General features: G+C 44.2%; 1 protein-coding gene across 2 annotated transcripts in view; it reads left to right on the top strand.

Annotated features, from left to right (window-relative positions):
• Window positions 1-25,723, top strand: part of PIAS1 (protein inhibitor of activated STAT 1) — a 446,958-nt gene that overhangs the window by 366,946 nt on the left and 54,289 nt on the right. For both annotated transcript variants that reach the window (XM_069222860.1, XM_069222859.1), the window contains exons 11-12: window positions 18,436-18,616; window positions 25,463-25,605. In XM_069222860.1, the coding sequence (XP_069078961.1) occupies window positions 18,436-18,616; window positions 25,463-25,605 (324 nt within the window). The remainder of the gene's footprint in view (window positions 1-18,435; window positions 18,617-25,462; window positions 25,606-25,723) is intronic.

Genomic DNA, 25,723 nt, shown 5'->3' with positions numbered 1-25,723 from the left:
GTCAACCCAAAAACATTGATCCACTTATAGCATCGGTACAGGATATTGTATGTTTGCTTTTCTTGCAAAAAGCAAATCTTTCCTATTCATCCATTAAAATCCATTTAACAGCAATATCAGCCTACCTCCAAAACAGACAGCATACCTCTGTTTTGAATTCCTGTCATAAAAGCTTTTATGGAAGGCCTTAAAGAAAATCTAAACAACTTTTTGTGGCTTTTCAACAGCCTCATAAAGGGAATCCTATATACAAACGAGGATCTGCCAGATCGATAGTAAAGTGTAGTCAAACTTGCTATCTTAAAGCTAAAAGGCAACTATTATTAACTCCTAAAGTACATTCTACTAGAAAGATAGGAGCTTCAATGGCATTTTTGGGAAACATACCAATGGCAGACATATGTAAAGCAACCACATGGTCCACACCACACACATTTAGTAAATACTACTGTGTGGATGTGCTATCTGGCCAACAAGCAATTGTTAACTTCCCCAACTCCTACAGGCTAACTACTGCTTACTTAGGAGGGGACAGCTTTTCAGTCTGTGCACAGCATGTGTATCTGCATCCACACATGCCATCGAACAGAAAATGTCACTTACCCAGTGTACATCTGTTCGTGGCATGTAGGGCTGCAGATTCACACGCGCCTTCCCGGAAGCCTGTAGCTGTTGTAGTATTTTCTTATCTAAATATGTATATACATTGCATGGAGATCTTCTTTACTTACTATATATGTGTACATATACAATTCTTCTCTCATTACTTCACCCTCCTGCGGGGAAACAATCTAACAAAGGACTCGATGCCCATGCGCAATATCAGAGAGAGGAGGAGTCACTCGATCTTGTGACTCGAAGAAGCTTCTTCGAAGAAAAACAACTTGTAACACTCAGAGCCCAACACTAGATGGCGGAATATGCACAGCAAGTGAATCTGCAGCACTACATGCCACAAACAGCTGTACACTAAGTAAGTGACATTTTCCATATATATATATATATATATATATATATATATATATATATATATATATATATATGTGTGTGTGTGTGTATATAGATATATTTATATGTTCGATGGCATGTGTAGCTGCAGATACACATGCTGTGCACTGTTCCTGCCATCTAGTGTTGGGCTCGGAATGTTACAAGTTATTTTTCTTCGAAGAAGTGTTTTCGAGTCACGGCACCAAGTGACTCCTCCCTTTCGGCTCCATTGCCCAAGGGCGTCGACTCCATCTTAGATTGTTTTCTTTCCGCCGTCGGGTTCGGACGGGTTCCTCTTCACTCCGTAATTCGAGTCGGGAAAACTTAGAAAAACATCGAAATCCGCCAGTATTGTTTGCTTTCGGGACTGGTTTAGTGTAAATACATCGGCACCGATAACCAGACCGCTTCGGCGGCCCTTCGGGGCTTCCTCACTTAACCAAGGCCTGGTCGGCCCGACCACACCCGTCGTCGAAGACTCATGGACCGGACCCCCTTCCGTTTCTGTCCGACGTGTCACGCCAAGTACCCTTATACAGACCAGCATCTGGTCTGTAACCTGTGTTTGTCGCCCGAACACAGAGTGGAAACTTGTGAGGCCTGCAAAGCTTTTCGATCCAAGAAGACCCTAAGAGATCGACGTGCAAGACGTTTGCAGATGGCATCGAAGCCGACACAACACCTCGACGTCGAGGAGGAAGAAATAAGAATTTCCATTCAAGGTTCGGACTCGGATGACTCCGATGGGGATTGGCCACCGGCGGCGGCGCAAAAAAGGAGTACACCTGCCCGTCCCAGACCCAAGGTCAGATAAAGAAACAAAAGGCCTCGGGACGCCACTGCCGGAAGGCCATGGCTCAACCCACAAAAAAGGCGGTGACCAAATACCATCATCGGCACCGAAAAAGGCCAAAATAATGCTGAAGTCTTCCGACTCGGGTCGAGAAACCGGCACCGAAAAGAGTCGACATCGATTGGTCGAGTCGAGCAAACTTAGGAAAAGCCTCTCGGAGCCGAGACTGACAGTATCCATCGGGGTTTCGGTACCAAAAAAACCGGCTTCGTAGCCGAAAAAGACTTCCTATACGGAAGAGCAGGGGCTCTCAACAGCTCAAGGAAAGGCACAGATTCGAGCAGGAACTGGATTTGGAAGAGCTTGACCAAACTCAACCAAGACTACAAATCCAAAAAGACACAGGGAAAATAAAAACCATCCCTCTGCTCAAGTTTAAGAGAAAACTGTCTTTTCATGAGACTGAAATGCAACCAAAAGCCAAAGTGGTTAGAGAAAGGTCACCACAACCACATTTCTCACCACAAACGGCCCCACTTCACTCGCCGCAACTGTCACCAGTGGGTACACCAATGGCACGGTCACCCACACATACTGGGATGACGCAGGACGATGCGGACCCCTGGGATCTATACGACCCACCAGTTTCGGACAACAGTCCTGAGTGTTATCCTTCAAAGCCTTCACCTCCAGAGGATAGCATGTCTTACACACTGGTACTGGCCAGAGCAGCAACATTTCACAATGTTACAATGCATTCAGAACTAGTGGAGGATGACTTTCTGTTTAACACTCTGGCATCCACGCCTGCTTCGTATCAAAGCCTGCCAATGTTACCGGGCATGCTTAAACATGCACAACAGGTTTTCCAAGAACCAGTAAAAGGAAGGGCCATCACGCCAAGGGTCGAGAAAAAATATACACCGACCCCCGTCAGACCTTGTGTTTATTACACAACAGCTCCCTCCGGACTCAGTTGTAGTGGGGGCTGCAAGAAAGCGGGCAAATTCACAGTCGAGGGATGCGCCACCCCCTGATAAAGAAAGCCGTAAGTTCGATGCAGCAGGGAAAAGAGTGGCATCGCAAGCGGCCAATCAGTGGCGTATCGCCAACTCACAAGCCCTCCTTGCCCGTTACGACAGAGCACATTGGGACGAGATGCAGGATATTATCCAACATCTGCCAAAGGAGCATCAAAAACGTGCTCAACAGGTGGTGGAGGAGGGGACAGGCCATCTCCAACAACCAAATCCGCTCTGCACTAGACTCTGCTGATACAGCGGCACGGACTGTCAATACAACAGTTACCATCAGAAGGCATGCATGGCTGCGAAGTTCTGGTTGTAAGCCAGAGATACAGCAGGTGGTATTAAATATGCCGTTCAACCAACACCAACTATTCAGGCCGGAGGTGGACACTGCAATAGAGAAAATGAAAAAGGACACGGCCAAAGCCATGGGTGCACTCTATTCTTCTCAATACAGGGGAACATTTAGGAAGCCACAGTTTAGGGGAGGGTTTAGACACCAACCCTCAGAGCCATCCACCTCCCAAACAAAACCCACTTACCAGTCTCCGTTCCAAAGAGGGGGGTTTTGTGGTTCCTACAGAGGACAGTTACCACCAGGAAGAGGAAATTTCAGCCTGCCAAACAGACACCTAGTAGCAAGCAGTGACTTCAATGTCACACTCCCCCAACACACATCACCAGTGGGGGGGGAGATTAACAAAATACCACAATTGGGCAACCATTACCACGGACACATGGGTTCTATCAATTATCCAACATGGTTACTGCATAGAATTCACAAAATTCCCTCCAGATGTTCCCCCAGGAACAACACCTAGACCTATTACAAATAGAGGTCCAAGCACTACTAGCAAAACAAGCCATAGAACTAGTACCTCATCACCAGAAAGGAACAGGGGTTTACTCCCTATATTTCCTTATTCCAAAAAAAGACAAAACGTTAAGGCCTATTCTAGATCTCAGAACGTTAAATCTCTTCATCTAATCAGATCAATTCCACATGGTAACAATACAGGATGTAGCTCCCTTACTAAAACAAGGGGAATACATGGCAACACAGGAGTTAAAGGATGCGTATTTTCACATACCCATTCATCCATCTCACAGGAAATACCTCAGGTTTGGAATACAAGGCAAACATTACCAATTCAAAGTGTTGCCCTTTGGGATAACAACAGCAACCAGGGTATTTACAAAATTCCTAGCTGTAGTAGCAGCTCATATAAGGAGAAATCACATGCAGTTATTCCTGTATCTACACGATTGGCTAATAAAAGCCAACACCAATGTCAAATTCACACGCAATATGTAATAGATACTCTACACAAACTAGGGTTTTCTATAAATTACCAAAAATCTCACAACCATCCCAAACACAGCAATACTTGGGAGCCACACTCAACACACAAAAAGCAATTGTCACTCCAAGTCCACAAAGAGTGCAATCGTTTCAAAATATAAGATCAAGCATGCAGCCAAACCAGCAATACACGGTCAGGTTTGTAATTAAACTACTAGGCATGAAGTCCTCATGCATAGCTATTGTCCCAAACGCAAGACTACACATGCGCCCCTTACAACAGTGCCTAGCAAAACAATGGACGCAGACACAGGGTCAACTCCAAGATCTAGTGTTGATAGACCGCCAAACACACTCTTCGCTTCAATGGTGGAACCCTGTAAATTTAAACAAAGGGCGGCCATTTCAAGGCTCAGTGCCTCACGCCATTATCACAACAGACACCTCCATGATTGGGTGGGGAGCACACCTCAACAATCACAGTATACAAGGTCAGTGGGATAGTCAACAAAAACAACTTCACATAAATCTCTTAGAACTGCTAGCAGTCTTTCTAGCACTAAAAGCCTTTCAGCCCCTTCTAGTCCACAAACACATTCTTGTCAAAACCAACAATATGACACCAATGTATTTTCTAAACAAACAGGACACACACACTCGTCACAACTGTGTCTCCTAGCACAAAAAAATTGGCATTGAGCAATTCACAACAACATTCGCCTGATAGCACAATATATACCAGGCATTCACAATCAGTTAGCCGACAATCTCAGTCGAGATCACCAGCAAACTCACGAGTGGGAAATACATCCCCAGATCCTACAAGATTACTTTTACCGCTGGGGGACACCAAACATAGATCTGTTTGCAACAAATGCAAAATGCCAAAACTTCGCATCCAGGTACCCACACCCTCAGTCCAAGGGCAATGCTCTATGGATCAGCTGGTCAGGGATATTTGCTTACGCTTTTCCCCCTCTCCCGCTCATGCCTTTCCTGGTCAACAAACTGAGTCAAAACAAACTCAAACTAATACTTAAAGCACCGTGGTACACCACACTGTTGGACTTCTCGGTAGTACCACACATCAAACTACCAAACAGACTAGATCTGTTAAAACAACACAAACAGATCAGACACCCCAATCCAGCATCACTCAGCCTAGCAATCCGACTCCTGAAGTCTTAGAATTTGGCTATCTAAACCTTTCAAATGAGTGTATGGAAGTCATTAAACAAGCAAGGAAACCGACAACAAGGCATTGTTATGCTAATAAATGGAAAAGGTTTGTTTTCTACTGTCAAGCAAATCAAATCACACTGTTAGAGGCACCCATACAAAACATTGTGAGTTACTTACTACACTTACAAAAAGAAAATCTTGCTTTTTCTTCCATCAAAATTCATCTCACTGCAATATCTGCTTATCTGCAGATTAAACATACAAAGTAAATTTTTAGAATCCCAGTTATTAAAGCCTTTATGGAAGGACTAAAAAGGATCATACCTCCCAAGAACCCCACCAGTACCCTCGTGGAATCTTAATATTGTACTTACACGACTCATGGGTCCACCATTTGAACCCATGCATTCTTGTCAAATCCAATTCTTGACTTGGAAAGAAGCTTTTCTAATAGCCATCACTTCACTACGAAGAGTTAGCGAAATACAGGCGTTTACTATCCAAGAACCCTTTATACAAATACACAAACATGAAGTGGTTCAAAATCCAAATCCAAATTTTTTACTAAAAGTCATATCACCGTTTCATCTAAACCAAACAGTTGAACTCCCAGTCTTCTTTCCACAACCAGACTCGGTAGCAGAAAGAGCACTGCATACATTAGACTTAAAAAGAGCGCTAATGTATTACATAGACAGAACAGAAACATTTCGTAAAACTAAACAATTGTTTGTAGCTTTCCAAAAACCCCATGCTGGTAACCCTATATCCAAACAGGGCATAGCCAGATGGATAGTCAAATGTTCCGGACCTGTTACCTCAAAGCGAAAAGAGAATTACCCATTACACCAAGGGCACACTCCACTAGAAAGAAAGGTGCCACAATGGCTTTTCTAGGTAATATACCAATGACAGAGATTTATAAGGCAGCCACTTGGTCTACACCCTATACATTTACTAAGCATTACTGTGTAGATGTGTTAGCAACACAACAAGCCACAGTAGGACAGGCTGTATTAAGAACATCATTCCAAACAACTTCAACTCCTACAGGCTGACCACCGCTTTTGGGAGAATTACTGCTTTGTAGTCTATGCACAGCATGTGTATCTGCATCTACACATGCCATCGAACGGAAAATGTCACTTACCCAGTGTACATCTGTTCGTGGCATGTTGCGCTGCAGATTCACATGTGCCCTCCCACCTCCCCGGGAGCCTGTAGCCGTTATAGTTGCATTTAAATTGTATATATGTAAATAAATATTCCTTTACCACAAACTATGAACATACATATCTACTTCATTGCATGGGCATCTTTAGTATCCTTATTCTACCAACTCCTACCTCCCCCTATGCGGGGAAAACAATCTAAGATGGAGTCGACGCCCATGTGCAATGGAGCCGAAAGGGAGGAGTCACTCAGTCCCGCGACTCGAAAAGACTTCTTCGAAGAAAAACAACTTGTAACACTCCGAGCCCAAAACTAGATGGCAGGAACAGTGCACAGCATGTGAATCTGCAGCGCAACATGCCACGACCAGATGTACACTGGGTAAGTGAAATTTTCCATATATAGTCATAAATACCATATTATAATCTGCACATCAGCACCTTTGATTTATGCCATTGCATGTTTTCATTTGTTTTTGTTTAGCAAGCCCAACATGAGGATGCAATAAGTTACATTTGTGCAGCAAGGCAAAGTCGCACAGAAGTTATTGTGACCAAGTTGCACCCTGTGTAAAGCAGTTATGTGAAATCTGTGAGGAAATAAAAAATGTTTCCTCATGTTCTCAGTTTTGCTGCACTTTGATAAGAGAATTGAATTTTAACATTTTTATTGTTGTAATAAACGTGTGAATGCGCATGCATTAGTACGGTTGCTCCGGATAATATGACTTTTTGGCAACATTTATTTTTATTTCCATGGTGCATTTGTGTGTGTATATTCTTTCCTTGAAATCCCAATTGTCCTTTGTGCCCGCAAAGTGTCTGATCCCAGCAGGGTACTCATTGCACACGGAAAGACAAAAGCCATGTTTTAGAATATGCAGCAAATCAGTTTAAAATCCCCAACAAACGTAGCACTCCACAAGGAAAATGCTGAAATTCAGGAAGTTTGTTTAGAATACCACTTAAATGGAAAACAGCCTTTAGCTGGACAAACAGCCTTTTTCACGTAGGTTTCTATAGTGTTTTCAGATCATTAAAAAAAGCTTTGCAAGTTGTGATGTTTTAATTGCTGAGATGGCTGCTATTTGAAACAAATGATTACTTCTAAAGTTAGACGCATTCAAGGGGCATAATGGGCAGCGCTTGTTTTTATAACAAACTTTATAACTTTTTCAGGTCCACTAGTAAGGACACATCTACATTCGCACAGCAGCACCATAGTACAGACGTCAGAAGTATGAATCACAAACCCAGACCATAGAAGGCTCCACATTTCCTCCACAACTTTTCATGTTTTTGCGGGCAGCGCCATACAGTGTAGATAGGCTTCTCTAGTTGGACACACCAGTCTCCACCCGCCCTCCACTCCACTAGGGAAGTGGTGCATGGGGAGTTTCACCTCTGGGCAATGTCCTACTTTGCAATTAAAGAAGCAATCCTTATAAAAGTACGGTCTACCCGAGGGCCTCCAAGGTCATCCACCATGCCCAACAGGGCCACTCTGGGAGTCAGGTCAAGGGGCTGTCCCTGTACCTCCGGGAGTTCGGTTGTATCTTCTGCTAGTAGACTGGCAGCATGGGGCAGGCCCAGACGTGTAAAAATCAGCAGTTGGTGTGGAGCACTTGAAACAAGTGGGTTTAAGGATTTTACGATTACGGTGCAATGGTATTGGGTTTAGGTATGTCATGTGGAGGTAGTTCAACCCATAGTTCTTTTGCTCACCATGCTACCTCAGTTTGGACCAAGCCATATGCTAATCAGTCTTTACCCTGCTCCTCATGGGATCAGTACAGCCCAAACTGCCAAGCGAAGGTCCTCCCCGAACTGGAACAAAAAGGAACCCAGGATCAGTTCCACCTTAGTTATGGGCTCATCAGCTGAGTACAGCTTGATTCCAGTGACAGTGAGCATGGGTCCCACATCTGGGCATACCCATGCAACTTAGGGTGGTACATGAAACATTTAAAAGGTGATGGAAGGCTGCTTGCAATAAGTCTATCTACTAGCAATAGCTTAGGTGACACTCCAACCCATTGTTCTTTTGCTCACCATGTGTTTGCACCCAGTCATATGCATATCAGTCTTGACCCATCTTCTTATGGGACCAGTCCAACCCGAACTGTCAAGCCATGTCCTCCCTGAACCAAACCACAAGCAGCTTAGGCCTGGTTTTGCCCTACTTATGTGCTCATCAGCTGGTTAAATATTGGTTCCAGTGACATTTAGCAATGGACTTATGACTTGGCATACCCATGGGAATTGCCAAGCCAGGTCCTCTCTGAATTCAGAACCAAGTAACCCAGGACTTGTTTTGCCTTTTTAATGTCTCAGCCGGGTGCAACTTGGTTGTAGTGAAACACTGAGCATGGGACCCATTTCTGGGCATACCCATCCCACTTAGGGTGGTGCCTGAAACACACAAAAGGTGATGAAAGGCTGCTTGCGATAAGTCTAACCACTGGCAACAGTTCAGGGTAGCTCTCCAATCTATCATTCGTAGGTGAAATGTGTCATCCATACATATTTTTGGTGTACTGAATAAATTCCATGAATCCCAGCATTTTTCTTTTGTACTGTTGTGTACTATTAAGAAATTTAATTGGACTGGTTACATGCGCACAATCAGGCAATATCACAGCACATTAGGCTTTCATTAATTGATTTACCACAGTATCTGACTCCTTTATATTGGACTTAAAAGCAATGCTTAGTAGAAGAAACGTATGTTCCGGACAGTCTGGCAGGGCTCGAAGTTCGTGGACACACTGTTTGTCAAGCCAAAATTTGTCATCCGTCCACGTTGAACTATGCTAAATACGCTTCATAAATTCCAGCATTTTCCTCGTAGAGTGCGGTCTGTCTTACCTTTCTAGTAAACATTCCTATTGCCCACCATCTCATCATGTCCTGTTTCTTTTTAATCTGGTTTCAGACATACACCACATGCAGAATTGTGTCCTATGAACCACACCTAAAGTGATCCAACAGGCATAAAAGTACAATTTCTTTCTAGTGCTCTTTGGGCCTTCCGAGTTGGTTTGATACAATTTTGAATGTCCAAAATAAACTTAGTGTTACTTTAAGGTCACCCTCAGTGATGCACACTAAGTGCATTAGTCCACAAAGCTCTCCTACTACCCTTGGAATTTGTAACTTCAAGGAGAAATACTGGTTAACATTAGTTTAGGGCTAACATACCCTCCGGCCACTCAGCAAACCTCTTTTGCATTTGAAGAAATATGAAATTATGAATTCTCTTCATATCTTAAGTACCTAAAATACGACAGGTTAGTTTTTCATGAGTCTGATATTAAAGCGAGGACTTCGACCAGAGTGAAGATAGTTATGTCCTGAAATCTCCATCAAAGTATGAGTTTCTTTCAGAATCGGATCTCTGACCTTGTGTAAGCTAGCTATCCATACAGAGCTCCCACAGAAGTCTTCCTTGCTAGTGTTTTCACACTCTTAGCTTTAGCTCTCTGGAAAGGCTTTGCAACTGTATTCAAGGGTTTGCTGAAAGGAGAATGAATCCCTTTGGATTAGAAAGTCACAATAACATCTGTGTGCCTGGCATAAATTCCACACTGATATCCCTAATACTCTACTCAGTCAAACATTTGGGTAAAGTTCTTATGGGATAGGTATAACAGTTCCTCAAGTCTAAATAGTTGCTTGAATATTTCTAGGCAGGTTTTCACCCTATAAATACTCATGTCTAATCTACTTAAATTATCTAAGAAATAGGTTAACAGTGGTGGTATCAGTATTTGTCCCATTTGATTCATCATCATTTAATACCATTGACTGTGCTCTTCTACTCAACTGACTAGACCATATTTGATTTATGTAAGGTACTATAATAGTGTAAATCATTGCTTACGGACCAGTCTAAGATAATTCACTTACCACTGGGCTGCTCAGTCCCTTAGAGGTTAAAGTGTAATGTCCCTTCATTGATCTACTTTGTCCCTATTTCACTGTCTACATACAGCCTCTTCTCGCCCTAATATATCAGGTAGGGGCCAAGTTTTACGTGTAGCCAGATAAGTCACTACCTAAATTTAAACTGACAAGCAGAAAGTTTGAGCCTACTTTCCTAATTTCCTGTTTGGATACTAGTCACTGATGAATGTCCACATGATCCTTAAAATTAACTCATTGACAATAGGTTTTGATGACAATTGGAAAACGCCTTTATGTAATAGTTGCATCAAGTTGTTTTTGGGGGGTCTTTGCCTCACTTCTTCCGAGAAAGTGAATACCTGGGCCTGACCATCAGCAACATGCTAGCTGGATAAAATGAATTCAGAAGTCACCAGCAGCTACTCCTACCACAGTAAGCAATCCTATCCCAATAAGACTGAAGTTTTTCCTTATTTTGCAGCCCATTCAGTCGGACAGTGAATATTGTGCGTGCCACTCTTTCAGTCGCACTTAGACTGGAGAAACATCATGTTCAAGGCATGTGTTGAAACATCATGTTCGAGGCATGTGTGGATGTAGATACACAGGCTTAGCATACATGCTTCACATAATACTGCCATCTAGAGTTGGGCTCGGATGTGTGCAAGTTGTTTTTCTTTAAGAAAGTCTTTTGAGTCAAAAGGTAGTGTGACTCCTTCTCTTACTGGTAATATGTGCATGGTCATTAACTCCATTGTTAGATTGTTTTCTTTTACCATGGGATTCGGTCATGTGCTCTTCTGCTCTGGTTTGACACCGTTGTGATTCTGTTTTTTCAGTCCATATCTGTGTCGTCGGTATTGTTTTCAATCATGTTCCTCCTGCTGTATCCTGTTCTGTTCAACTATGTCATCTTCGTCAGGGCAACTCATGGACCTCGGGCACTCAGGCTTTCACCCTTTGGAGTGCTGCTTCCATCCTTAGACGTTCTCCCCCCACCCCCCACAACATGTCCACTCGATGATAGAACAGATACCTTTTAGATTTTGTCCTCTGTGTAACGCTAAATATTCCTGCACCGACCTTCACCAGGTGTGTAATCTGGGCCTCTTTGCTGAGCACGACGAGGCCAGCTGCGAGGCATGCTGCTCCTTCAGATCTAAAAAGACTCTACGTGACAATCTGGCTTGACATCTTGAGGTGTCTTGAAGGACCACAGGCGAGACACCAGATCTGCTTGGTCCAGAGGACATCCAGTAGTAACAACAAGCACAGGTGTCAGTTGTACACAAAGGGACATTTTCCGCCAATGATAGCACCTGCTCTGACATCCAGATGCAAGATCTGCCTCCAGCTCAACCAGCCATGAGTACTGTGCCACCACCACCTCAACATCGACACCAGCAGACCACCTCAAAGTCAACAGCCCACCCCTGAGAGACCTAAAATTATTGCTGGGTCTCCACTGCCTTTGGAACGTGATCGACGCCAGCCAAATTATTCGGACACGCCCCGCCCTGTGCTCGGCACAAAAAAATTATCTTTGAAGCCACATGCTTCAGAGCCAACTCCTTCCGTCCTGGAACAGTCGCGCATCAGAACATTACCCGAGCTCGGTACTAAAACCAGCTGCTTTCAAGCAGAAATCTTTGCACCCAAGCCGTCAGTGTCCGAGCTGAAAACTTGTGCATCCTGCAAGGCAGCCCATGGATTGGGGTCTGTCGAACCCCTGCTTCAGAGACTACAAGAGGAAATTGACTCTAGACAGAGCACATAATGGTCCATCTTGATAGGGGTCGAATAATTACAAGATGCCCACACTCAGATCTCCAGGAGACAGCTCTCTTTTGAAGAAGCTTTGGACGTGCCAAATTAACCCAAGCGCAGGAAGAAAATGGACAGGGCCACACGTCATGTGCACATCAGTCCATCACATCCACCAGCTGCACACCATACACCTTCACCACCCGCTTCGCCGACTGCCCTCGCATCATATTCCCCAGAGGGGTCATTACTCCCTTATATAGGGATGATGGGGACACTTTGGATATTGCTCCACAAGACTGCCCTCGCATCATATTCCCCAGAGGGGTCATTACTCCCTTATATAGGGATGATGGGGACACTTTGGATATTGCTCCACAAAGTGACCGATGGGTCACGTGCGACACTCAGCAGCTAATATGGACCCTGATCTGTACCCCTCCAAACCCTCTCCCCAGCTGACACTACCACTTACCACAACTCGATTGCTAGAGCTAGCAACGGTCATAAGGTGTAATTACATACAGAGCCTCAAAAGGCAATTTTCTTGTTTGAGCAACTCTTCTCCACATAGAGCTCCACACAATACTTGCCAATGCTCAAAGGCATGCTACGGCACACAACTAATATTATTAATGACCCAGTACTGTCTTGGGTCATAGCGCCTAGAGTTGATAAAGTAGGATCAGTCACCCAATAACCCTATATATGTCAAAGGTCAACTTCCACTAGACTCTTTAATAGTGGCAACAGCACGCAAAATATCAGATTGACAAACATCTGGGGAAGGCCCTCCCCCAGATAAGGAGAATAAAAAGATTGACAGCTAGAACGAGTGTGGCCACTCAATCTGCCAATCACTGGCATATCACAAACTTTATCGGCCTCCTCTCCAGATATGATCGAACTCACTGAGATGAGATGGAGGAAATACTTCCAAGATGAACATAAAAAATGGCATATCAAATTGCCTCTGAGGGCAAGTTAATTCCTAACACAACTATTCGTTGTGCCCTGGATGCTGCTGATACTGCAGCTAGAGGGCTACATTCTGGAGTATTGTTATGCAGGCATGCTTGGCTCTGGGTCCCAGGGTTTAAACCTGAAGTACAGCACAATCTTCAGGCCCTTCCATTTGATGGAGAACATCTCTTGGGCTCTCAGGTAGATACCCTCCTAGCGAAAATTGAGAATGATAATGTAACAGCCAAAGCCATGGGAATGCTCTAGACTGTCGCACCATGGCTCCTTTAACCTCATCTTATCGTGGAGGCTACAAGATCACCTCCCCTGAGACCTCCACCACATATCAGTGGCTACAGACTCAAACCACCTCGCCTAGAAGATACTGCAGAGGATCATCAGAGGTGCCTTCTCTAAAGGCAGAGGCAAGGGCAGATTTACCAAACCATCCACTGCAATCACAAAACCATGGCTCATTCCCCTGATCAAAGAACACCTGTCGGGGTTGACTACAATCGTTCTTTTCTGTCTGGCGGAATATCACCTCAGACCAGTGAGTGTTAAACATTATCCAACATGGTTATTGTCTGGTGCTCTGGTCCACTCCTCGCAACATTTTACCTTGCAAACACAAACTTGTCCACAACATCAGCAGTTGCTCAGGGTAGAAGTGCAAGCACTCCTCAAAATAGCTATAGAATCTGTTCCACTCCAACAACAGGGCACAGGGGTTTATTCACTATTCTTCCTTATTCCCCCGCCCCCCCCCCCCCCCCCCCAAAAAAAAGACGGGTCCCTCAGGTCCCTAAAGAAGTCCATTCTCTCAGAGCACTTTCATATTGTAAGACATAATTCTGTTACTACAACAAGGTCATTTTATGGCAGCAGTCGACCATGACACCCACTTTTGTATTCCTATTCACCCGACACATCGCCGGTATCTCAAGTTTGTAATAAACAGCATTTCCAGTTCAAAGTGCTCCCTTTCGGGGTAACTACTGTACCCAGGATCTTTACCAAATGCCTTGTGGTAGTAGCTGGTCACCTGTGCAGACAAGATGTTTATGTCTTTCCTTACCTAGATGAATGGCTCAACAAGACTTAAACTCGTCAAAATTGCTTCCAAAACACTCTGGTCACAGTCAACCTACTCCATGAGCTAGGCTTCACAATCAGCGCCTTTAAATCTTCCCTCCCACACTTGCACGTCCAACCTTACGTAGGAGCAATTCTCAACTCGGAACTAGGCATAGCTTATCCCAGTACTGCCAGGATACAATCACTACAGGCAGTCGTTCCCCAATATCAAGCATGTCAAATAGCGATGAGGGCATTCATGAGTCTCCTGGGCATGATGGCTTCATTTATGGCCATAGTACCTCATGCCAGACTAAATATGTGCTTAGTGCACCAGTGGACTTAAGCGGAGCGTCATTTGGAAGATCTAGAGTTGGGCAGATGACACACTTTCCACTCATTGCAATGATGGAACACCAACAACCTACTAAAAGGGCTGCCTTTCCTAGACCCAGTTCCGCTGAGGACCATAAGACTCCTCCTTTATGGGATGGGGAGTGCATTCCCTAGATCTAATTGTCCAAGGCCACTGGACACCCAGTCAGTCACATCTCCACTTAAATCACCTGGAGTTACCTGCTGGTCACCTAGTGCTTCACTGGCAAGATAATCCTCATCAAGACCGACAACATGACATCATTTAGTATCTCCAAAAGCAAAGGGCCACCAAGTCCTCGCATGTTTCTCATTTAGCCCAGGCCATTTAAAAGTGAGCTCTGATACAACAGTCACCTGTTAGTGGAATACCTGTCAAGAGTGGACAGCGACTTTGCAGATCGCCTCAGCAGGAGTTAACAACAAGTCCACAATTCGGAACTCCACCCGCAAATCCTCTTCCAACACTTCTAGCACTGGGGACAGCCACAAATGGACCTTTTCGCCACAGCAGAAAATGCTGAATGCCTGAATTTCGCCTCCAGATTTCCACACCACCAGTCCTAGGGCAATGCACTATAGATGGGTTGGTCAGGGATATTTGTTTACGCTTTTCCACCTCTCCCACTGCTGCCGTTTCTGGTTTGCAGACTTTGGCAGACATCTCTCACAGCCATCCTAGTGGCTCCCACTTGAGAACCACAACCATGGTTCCCAACATTCCTTGAGCTGTCAGTAGTTCCCCCACGAAGTACTGCTGAAAAGGGAGGACCTTCTCATGCAGAACCATGGACAAATCAAACACCTTGAACCCCATATCCTTCAATCTTGCGACCTGGCTCCAGAAGTCCTAGAAGTTGGTAACATCAATCTCCCACAGCAGTGTATAGACATTCTCAGAGAGGCACGCAGGCCTACTACTCGTGTTCACTATTTTCATTACAAATATATTGATCCCTTAGCAGCCCAAGTACAAGACATTGTTACTTATTTCATTTGCATACTTCTGGTTAAACTTTGACATCTGTAAGGCTTCAACCAGCAGCAGTAGTGGCATACTTACAAAATAGGCAACACACTTCCCTTTTTAAAACTCCCGTAATCAAAGCCTTCCTCGAAGGTCTTAAGAGCCATAGGCCTAGTGGCCTAGGGTGTCACCAGCTCCCACATGGAATCTCATTATTGTAGTAGCAAGGTTGCTGGGCCCTCTATTTGAGCCTCTCCACTTTTGCCCCCTCCAGTTTTTTATCCTGGAAGGTAACATTCCTGGTCGTTATCTTTTCACTTGTCCGTGAGCTTCAGAAACTAACTTTAGATGAACCCTTCTTCCAAATGCATAGAGAAGTTTGTACTTCGTACCAACCCAAAATGCCTTCCAAAGGTGGTTTCACAATTCCACCTTACTTTATTGAACTGCCTGTATTTTTTCCCCAACCTGACTGCAGAAAGGGCTGTGCTTACCTTAAATGTAAAACGAGAATTGCATTGGCAAATACATTGATTTCTAAATGATAAATTGTTTAAAAGGTCAACTATTTGTTGCTTTCTCAAAACCTCTTAAAGGAAGGGCCATTTCTAAGTCCGGCATTACGAGGTGGATTATTAAGTGCATCCAAACAGGCTGTTAAATCTAAAATAACTTTACATATTCCTCTTAAAAGCTCACTCCACTGGGGGTGGGGGGATGTACTTAAAGCAGCTACATGGCCTACATCGCTTACATTTACAAAATATTAATGTGTAGATGTACTGGCCCATCAACACGCCAGTGTGGGCCAGGTAGTTCTTCATACAGTATTCCAAACCATAGTGTAACTCCCACAGGTTAGCCCCGCTCTCAGGACTGCTTTCCAGTCTATGCTAAGCATACGTATCTACAGCCACACATGCCTCAAATGAAAAATGTTACTTACCCAGTATGCATCTGTTCATGGCATGTAGTGCTGTAGATTCAAATGTGCACAACCTCCTTGCAGGACACCTGTAATATTTTTGTTTACTTACTTAAAATATTTTTTAGACACTCCTTTCACCTGGACATCTCCGAATACCACTATTTGCGTTCCATCAGCACCCGCTATGCAGGAAAGCAATTTAATAATGGAGTCGATGACCATGTGCTTTAGCAGTAGGAGGAGGAGTCACACTACCTTGTGACACAAAAGGCTTGCCTAGAAGAAAAGCAACTTGCAACAATCCGAGCCCAACGCTAGATGGCAGGATTATGCTAAGCATGTGAATCTCTACAGCACTATATGCCGACAAACAGATGCTTACTGGGTATAGTAAAAATTTTCCTTACCCGACAGTCCCAGAAAGGACAGTGGCAACTTACAGTCTGTAACAGCAAGAAATATAGGAGTGCTGCATAAGTGGATCAGATTCCAAGATTGCCTGCAAAATAGGAACCAAATCCTTTTTTAAATTTCTTGTTAATTGCCCTTGGACCATTTTCTCTAATTGACCTTCTTTCTTGGTATCGACATTCCAGAGACATACATATTAGTACTCGCTGAGATTCCTTCATTAGAGGCTAGTATCTACCTCCCTCCAGACACATGGCTAGAGAGGGTAATGCTTTTGCTAGGGCTGCAGATAAGCTATGGTTAACCTGCCACCTTAAACTTCCCCATTTTGTAAAAATAACTTTGCAACATGTTTGTTTACTCAATAGAAAGTGCCCAGGGCCAGGATTGCACTGTTACCTTTGTTTAGCTCTAAGAATCTTCAGCTTTAGTGTGCTCATATAAATTTAAGTACCAAAGCATAACCTGCACCAGTCTTTAAATAGTTTGGGAGGGCATCAAGGACATTGTTTACATTTCACAATGCTGATCATTGCTATCATTGGCATCCCTTACTTCCCCAAACCTCTATGCCAATCACTTAGCACTGCACCACTGGTTTACGCACAGCTTTTTCATTGAATACTTTGTGCAATGGTTATGAAATCTTAATTTCACACCCCCTGAATGTAAATGACTGAGATGCACCCTAGATGTAAAACCAGATTAGTTCTTGTAGTGTTTGAGACATCAGTTAACGTATTCTTTGGGTCATTAACATCCACTGATTTCCACCTCTTTTTAGTGCATTACTACCTCAATTTATATACTGGCTATGGACTCCTGCATGTTTCTCGCCCACCTTGAGATTTCATGCTGTGAATGTGGTGCTTATGAGACCTTCTTGGAGTACATTCATCATGAGCTGCTAAGTAAAGATGAATTAAATATTTATGAAGCATAGCTGAATTTAAAGGTCTACTAGCATTAAATCTAAATTAGAATTGGAGAAACTGCAATGTAAAGCATTAGGGTTCTTCATAGATTCTGTATGTAGTTTTCAGTACTTGGATGCAGATTAGTTCTGTTTTAAATTGTTAGCCCCTGTTGCTTCTTCATGTGTTCCGTTAACCGTGTTGGGGGAATGGTTCTTCTGGTGCATTTGGGTCTGAATTTGTTATGGCCAATGAACAATGCCTCTGCTTGGCTGTAGTCTTTCCATGCAAATAATTTGAAACTTTAGACAATTCCATAAATCTTTGAGGAGTGGTCAGTAAGTAACCTCGAGACAGCCTTCCAAAGTGTTTGTAAAAATAAATTGTTGAGCCAGCTCATTACACCATCAAGGTTTTAGTGGGTTAACCTAATAATAAGTTGCTGTGCAGATTGAACTGTTAACTGTACTGTGTGGATGCACATGGCTATATTCTTTCAGCATGTAAGAATTTGGGATTGTCTTACACCATTCTTTGCTCTGCATCTACAAGGGTGTGTACAAATTAATTTAAGTTTGGCTGATCCAGCCTAAAGTTTAGCTCGCATATCTGCTGCCCTCTATTGAAACAGCCAAACCTGATCTGTTTTTTTCACCCTTTAGCTGGCTGCTTGAGTATGTCTCTTGATCATCAGATCCCATCGCACCAGCAGTCGGAGAACCGAAGTCGAAAGGTTGAAGTAATAGATCTGACTGTCGACAGTTCATCTGAGGAAGAGGAAGGGGAGCCACCTGCCAAGCGCAGTTGTCCCTCTGTCTCTCCTTCATCTCCACTAAACAAAGGGTGAGCATGCTAGAAATTAATTGCTGAAGCCACAGCCATCACGTTAGACAAGAGGTGGGCATAGGTGGTGATGCAATCAAAATAACTATGTTTGTAGCACGTGCTGCTGGAGATGCACACACTCTGCATACTCCTGCCATCTAGTATTGGGTGTGGACGTTTGCAAATTGTTTTTGTTAGAAGAAGCCTTTCCCTCTCTCATGACTCTCTACCGTGGTTCACAGGGCACCAGGACAGACTCCATGTCAGATTACTTTTTCCTCCATCAGGTTTAGCCATTTCTGCACTGGTTCTGGGATTGTCAGGCTTGTTGGCACATCTTTTGACAACATCTGTCCATCTTGTAAAGCATTGATGACATTGCTGGTTTTACGTCCACTGCTCCAAAGCACTTTTAGGTTGTATGGACTCTGGTTGTATCAGAATTACTTTGCCAGGACAGAGGTATGGATAATATGCCATTCCAAATTTGGCCAAGGTGTAACCTAAAGTTCCTGTGGTCAATTCCACCATTGAGTATACAACCTCTGCCTCCCTCAAGACCACGTGGAATCAGACTGTGTGGCATGCCTAGCCTTCAAAAACAGAAAACCATCAGGTAACCAATGTAAAGCTTCTGGGCAAACTACAGGACACTCAGCCATGACACCTGTGATATGCCAGACATTGTTGGCCCAAAGACCTCAAGGCTACCTTCAAGGAAGTTTGGGGGGAGGCGTCTTTGAGCAGTCTACCTGCCCAAGGAGTACAAATCTAGAGACTCCAACACGCTTAAGCTCCAACATCAAGGAGGAACCAGTCATTCCAGAGCAAAAGCAAGGGTCCAAGACAAAGATAACAGCCAGAGCCCAAACTCCTCGACCCACACCAAGAATCTGTCCTCCAGGGTATGACCTCAAAAGCCCTTTCTACAGGGAGGCAGAGCACTGCTTCCAAGGGAGTCTGGCTTCAGGCCTGAAACTGGCTAAATAGCCTCGAACTTTTGGGTCAGCCCTCTACTTTAGCGCTTGGGCGGCTCTGAGAACTACTTTCAGCTCCAGAAAAGCTACAAGAGAAATGTACTAAGTCTCTTCTCTGCCCATTCCCGAATAGGCCAATCCTAGACCTCAGGCCTTTTGTTATATACTTTTGGACCATTTCCTAATTGCACCCTTGCAGGACATCTGTTTTCAGGAGACTACAAATGAAATACCATTTCAGAAGGCAGCATTATCGGATGAATAGGTACATGCATACCAACATGTTACCCTAAGGCAAAATTCTCTCTCCACTAGGAAAAGAGAGCAACCGTGGCCTTCCTGGGAATCAGCCCATATAGCAGACACAGGTAGAGTTGCTGTATTGCCAACACCACACATGTTTCTGAAGCATTACTGTCCAGCCATTCATACCAATCAGGAGGTTTTGGTAGGCCAAACTGCTTTACATTGCACTACTGCAGACAGTAGCATCATCTGCTTGTTAGCCACCGCTTATTGGAGTTAATTGCTCTTCAATCTAAGCAGAGCATGTGTACCTACAGCAACACATGCTACAAACTGAAAATATTACTTAATCTGTAACCATCTGTTTGTAGCTTGTGCTGTAAATTCCCATGTGCCTGCATCCATAAATGCAAATTGTGATCTCCCGTTTCTTAGAAAATACACTAACGATGCACTATGCAAATGTGTAGTTATTCTGCTTCGCTTCATTCCACTAACCTTTCTTGTGTGCTTTGTGAAACACATTCTGAGGTGGAGTCTTTGTCTTGGTGCATTGTGGCCTAAGGTAGAACTTACCAGATATCTCAAGACAAAAGACTTCTTTGAATAAAAACAACTTGCAAACGTCTGCCCAACATCAGTTGACAGACGTATGGTATTTGAATTTACAGCACAACCTACAAAGAGATGGTTATAGAGTTTGTAACGTTTTCCTAGTCTATCATTAAAGTGTCTATCGTTACCATTAATTCCAAATGTCTGACATTCAGATCTGTAAAAATATTCTTTTATTTATTTCATGTTGAATTAGTCTTTTTATTTTAATCTGCTCATTCTTTAATTTTGCTTTGCCACGTTTCTCAACCATGGCATTTTTGGATCGTGTTTCTACTGGACAGTTGAGGCAATGCTTTTAAACAGTTTGTCAAAAGAGTTCATAACTGTCCATTTCTGATGGATACTTCTAACTGTAGGATCCTCACCTTTATGATATGCCCTCGTGTCAGACTGGTTCCATAAGATTTTTTAGCATCTGACCATGTAGGGACTGTTGCAAACAAATGTGTGACAGATCCTCACATGGTGTCTCTCTGGTGTTTGGGGTCACAAATCATGCAAGGACTGTGTCCTAATTACCTGAAGATGGTCTGAGATCACAAGGCCAAGCTGTACGTTGCTGAGGACCAAAGGAACTTGCGTAAGGACAGCTCCTGCTTGAAGTCAAGGACATGGACCCGTTTGCGTTCCCAGGGCAGGTCTGGTGACTGGTTGTCATCCCATTCCTAGTCTTCAGGTAGGTCTGAATTCAAATAGGAATGCAAGAATTGCAAGTAGGCCTCGTCACAGCCTTGCCTCTGTCTGAGAAGTCATGAGAACGTTGAAGTGCCCTGTGATTACACTCAGTCCCCTCATGAGGAGCTGGTTCTGTAGTAGATTTCAGTGTACCTTGAATTCTCCAGTCTGGTTACAGCTGTCTGCTTACCTTTGGCACCCACTATGCCTCTGAATCAACTTCGGGTTCAGCGCTGACTCCGGACCATACTCCATGCTTCCATCACGATATGTGCCTATTCCTACAACACGGTGCGGCACTGACTTCACCGACTGCTCTAGCTCAGTCCCTAAACACTTGTGCCCCATACATTCGAAGTGATAATACAGTGAGTTTGCCTACGAGTGGCCCTCTAGCGGTCCAACAACTTTTCAAATCAGACTGACCAGAGTCAATTATTTTTGGTGATGACACGTTTTTATGTAGACCTACATGATGTGAGTGGGCTGGACGCTTTCTGTGACACAAGCCTAGTTTTCCCCGCTAGCCCTTCTACAGAAGAGTCTGCTTCTTTTGCCATGGTAATTAGGGGGGCAGCCAAAGTCTCGGACCTGCGACTGCCCTCCATTGAAGTTAAAACCAACATCCTCACATAAATGTTTGCACCCTGGACAATCCTCATCTTAACTCTTACTGCTGTTCAGTGAAGCTCTTAGCCTCACCCTAATGGGCACCTGGACCAAACCTTGCTGTTGCCCACCCAGAAACAGAAAGTGACACTTTTTCCTCAGAGCCGCTTTGAATGACCCCGCACTTCTAATGCAGCACCCTGCGCCTGGGAGCCTGGTGGTACAAAGGTCTATTAGCAGGGTTAATCCCAACTCTTTTTCCACTAAAATTCCAGCCTAAGTCCAAAATAATTCAGCCATTTGGAAAAGGGATGTGTTTTTTTTTTTTTTCCCACTAGCCTTTTCCTGTCAAGGTCATCTGTTTGCTGAAAAGGGACTCCCACACCTTGATGGTCAGTCCTGAACACCACAGTCTGCTCAGTTAGAATGGTTGGCATTGGCGTGATGCTCTAGTGTCATGCGTGGATGAGCTTCACAGGCTTCTCTAGCGATGTCCAGGCATTATGCACTTTTGACCGAGCTCACCTCTTTGACAAGAAGGCAGATTTCGTCCAAGCGCTTTCAAGAGAGTAGAGCAACTGTACTCCTTTGATCATTCTACACCTCCAAAGCATTAACCCAACAATATTGCTACCCTTTCAAAGCATCTCTAAGAGTTTGTCTTCAGACTTTGTCAAGGCCCACCTATCGCACAACAGGCACTTAGTGCTTTTAGGGTTGGGGTAGAGATGGCAGACAACGCCCAGGTCAGCGGAGGGAGTGCACTTCCCACTTCCTGGCCCTGTCCAGCAGCAGTAGCCAGTCCGCTTTAGTTTGGCCTTGGTGGCACACGGCCATCCCATGGGTAGCAGGATCACTCATTTTCTCCATGAGTGGCAACCATAACATCCGACAGGTGAGTCCTTTAGATAGTAGAAAGGGGTTACATCCTGCCACTTCTTTCCGCCCCACTGACTCTTCCACCTACATTAGAGCTGCTTTCGGAGGACTGTTTGGTCATTTTGCAAAAGGAAGTTCAGGCTATTTTGTAGAAATGAGCTCGAGAGGAGCCAGGCCGTAGATTTCAGAATTGGGTGATGGTTCAGTATTTTCTGGAGTCTGGAAAAAGGTGTGGAGGCCTACGCCTGGCTTTAGATCTTCGAGCGATCAAATTTAATCTGCAGAGGGATAAATTAAAGGTGCGCACGCTCAACCAGGTTCTGTCTGCGCTGGATCCAGGAGACTAGAGTTGAACCTGTGGGACTCCTATTTCCATATTACCATCCTGCAGACCCACAGGCTTTTCAATGTGGGCCATGAGCACTTTGTTTGTCATGCCATAGTCCCTTTTGGCCTGACCAGTCCCCCCCCCTCCCCTGTGTTCGTGAAAGCAATGGCTGTGGTCACAGCATACCTTCGGAAATTAGGGATACTAGTCTTCTCCTATGTCGACGACTCTGTGTTAAAAAAAGGCTTGCCGCAGTCAGTCATGGACCATCTTCATACAGAGCTAAACTTCTTAACATCATTGAGGTTCACAATCAAAATGCTGAAATCGCACCTGACTAATTTGTAGAGGATCACTTTCATCATTCTAGACATGGTGCACTTTCCCTCCAGAAAGACTAGTCCAGGGTATAGAGGCTATGATTGCAATGTTTCAGCCTCAATCCTGGGTTCAAGTGAAGATGGCTATGAGACTGCATGTGTTACTGGCTTCCTGCAACCTGGAAGTTGTGCCGGGCATTTCCCAGTGATGGGGAGAGCCCTGCCTCAGCCTCTTCACCACCGCCTAGAATCTGCACTGTCAACACATTTGCACGTTGGAGTTCCCACGTAGGCTCGCTCCCAGCTGCATTCCACTTAAAGTGGACTCCTGTTTGCCTTCCAGCTACCTGTCCTGCCCCAATTTCTGAAGAACATCAAGAGCGACTGGGCCAAAGTCATACTAATGGCTTTAGATTAGGTGAGAAGAGTGTGGTACCTGGAACTTTTGGGCATTGACCTCTGATCAGGCAGCCGCTTTGGGAAGATCTGCTTTTGGAGCCGCATGACCAGGTCTTGCACCCGACTCTATGCAGTGTACACCTCCATGTGAGGAGATTGATTGGTGGCCATGTATTCCATTTGAGCTACCTCGCTAAATTGTGGATGTTATCCTGGTGATCAAGCGTCGTCCTACAAAATCTGTTAAAATCAGACGCTGGAACAAATTTGTGTGGCACCCCTAATACTGCCCTGTTGCAAGGGAAACTGTTGGCTGTATTACTTTTTGTTCTTTCTTTAGCCCAATAAGGACTTGGCAGGTATTGTTAAAGGTGGCCCCTTTCATCCTTTGTGTCCTTGTTCAAATCCTCTTGTGGTGCTTTTTCTCAATGGTTTACTTCATATGTTTCCTCCTAAACCTTTTGTGATGCCACAGTGGTACCTTAATTTAGTCGTTGTTTACATGTATTCCTTTTGGGCTGTCGCACAGCTGTCTCCTACATCTCCTGATGCTGAAGACTTAATCATCGCAATAACAGCATGATGCATGAGTGAACTTCAAGCTTTTTTAGTCCAGCCTTACTACACCACCTTCATTTTGGGCAAACTAGTGCTGAGGATAAGAGCTGCCTTTCTTCCAAAAGTTGACTTCCTTTCACGTCGGACAGCCTATCACTCCTCTAATATTCTTTTCCCCACCTCACCCCACAAAAGAGGATGGGAGATTCCGCTAGGATTTGAATCCCAAATCATGCTTAGCTTCTGTATTGATTGCACCAAAGACCAGTGAGTGAGTTATCAGGTCTCAGTGGGATTTTCTGGGGCAAAGAAAGGCAAAGCAGTGTAGAAACAGATTGTTTCGAGATCGATAGTCCTCTGAATTAAGATCTGCTAGCTGAAGGTCAAAATACTACCTACCAAATTGTTGTGGTCCCATTACATAGGACCAAGGCTGCTACCACTGTGTTAGCATGTGGAGTGCATTTCCAGGGTCAGGGTGCAAAGTGGACATCAGTGCACACATTCATGAAGCACTGCTGCCTTAACCACTATTTCCGACAGGAAGGGCTTTTTGGAATTTGGGTCCTGCATTCTGAGTCATTCTTCAAACCCACCACCTGGGGAGGTACTGTTTTGGTATCCATTTTAAAGTTGAGGAATCTGTGATTAGAAGTATTCGTCAGAAGAACAAGTTACTCTTTTTGAAGGATATTCTAACTGCAAATTCCTCACCCTCTCTGCTCGCTCCCTGTCCCCCCTCCTCCTGTTTCTGTAGAATGGTCTCTTTTCCATCTCAAAGGGACCCAAATTAAGGGCTCTGAAAAGTCCCGAATCAAGACAATGTCTGTAATGACCTGGAGTGAAGTGGTCATCTTAGTTGGAGAGCAAGAGTACTGGTAGAGTAACTTTTATGTTTCAGATGATGGAAATGCAGCTTTCTTCCAAGTGCTTTGAGGGGAGAGGTTGATACGGAAAAGATGAAAGCAGATTTGCTGCGTTCAGGGCATGAACTCTGATTTATTTTAATAAGTAACTGGTTGAGTAATCTGTAAATTCTTGATTGTTGTCTGAAGTTGTCAATTAGTAGATGGATTTTCATGAACTTTGTATTAAATGTTTTTTTTTGCTTGTCATGCTTAGTGTACTTTAAATGAAAAAGTAGTGTCTCCTAGTATCCACCGAAAATATTTGCATGCCTTTCTCTTTGTGACTAACTTATTTGTGCGTGGAAGGGTTCAGCTTTCTACCTTTCTTTTTCTTCCCCCACCATCAGTATCTTAAGCTTACCACATCAAACTTCTCCAGTCTCCAGAACGCCAAGTCTCCCTGCGGTGGATACAAGTTATATGAACTCTTCCCTTATCCAGGACTATCGACACCCATTTCACATGACACCCATGCCTTACGACCTACAAGGTAAGTTTCTACGGGAAGGCTACAGGGGCTGTGGTTAGAATTTTTACTGATGTAGACAGTAAAAGCAGTGGGAGGAGAACAAACCATGTACATGTGTTTTTTTGTGGAAAAGGCCACT

The sequence above is a fragment of the Pleurodeles waltl genome, chromosome 3_1 (genome assembly GCF_031143425.1).
Source record: "Pleurodeles waltl isolate 20211129_DDA chromosome 3_1, aPleWal1.hap1.20221129, whole genome shotgun sequence".
Taxonomy (NCBI): Eukaryota; Metazoa; Chordata; class Amphibia; order Caudata; family Salamandridae; genus Pleurodeles; species Pleurodeles waltl.
Note: the sequence above shows the minus strand (reverse complement) of the source record. Positions and strands in the feature narration are given on the sequence as shown.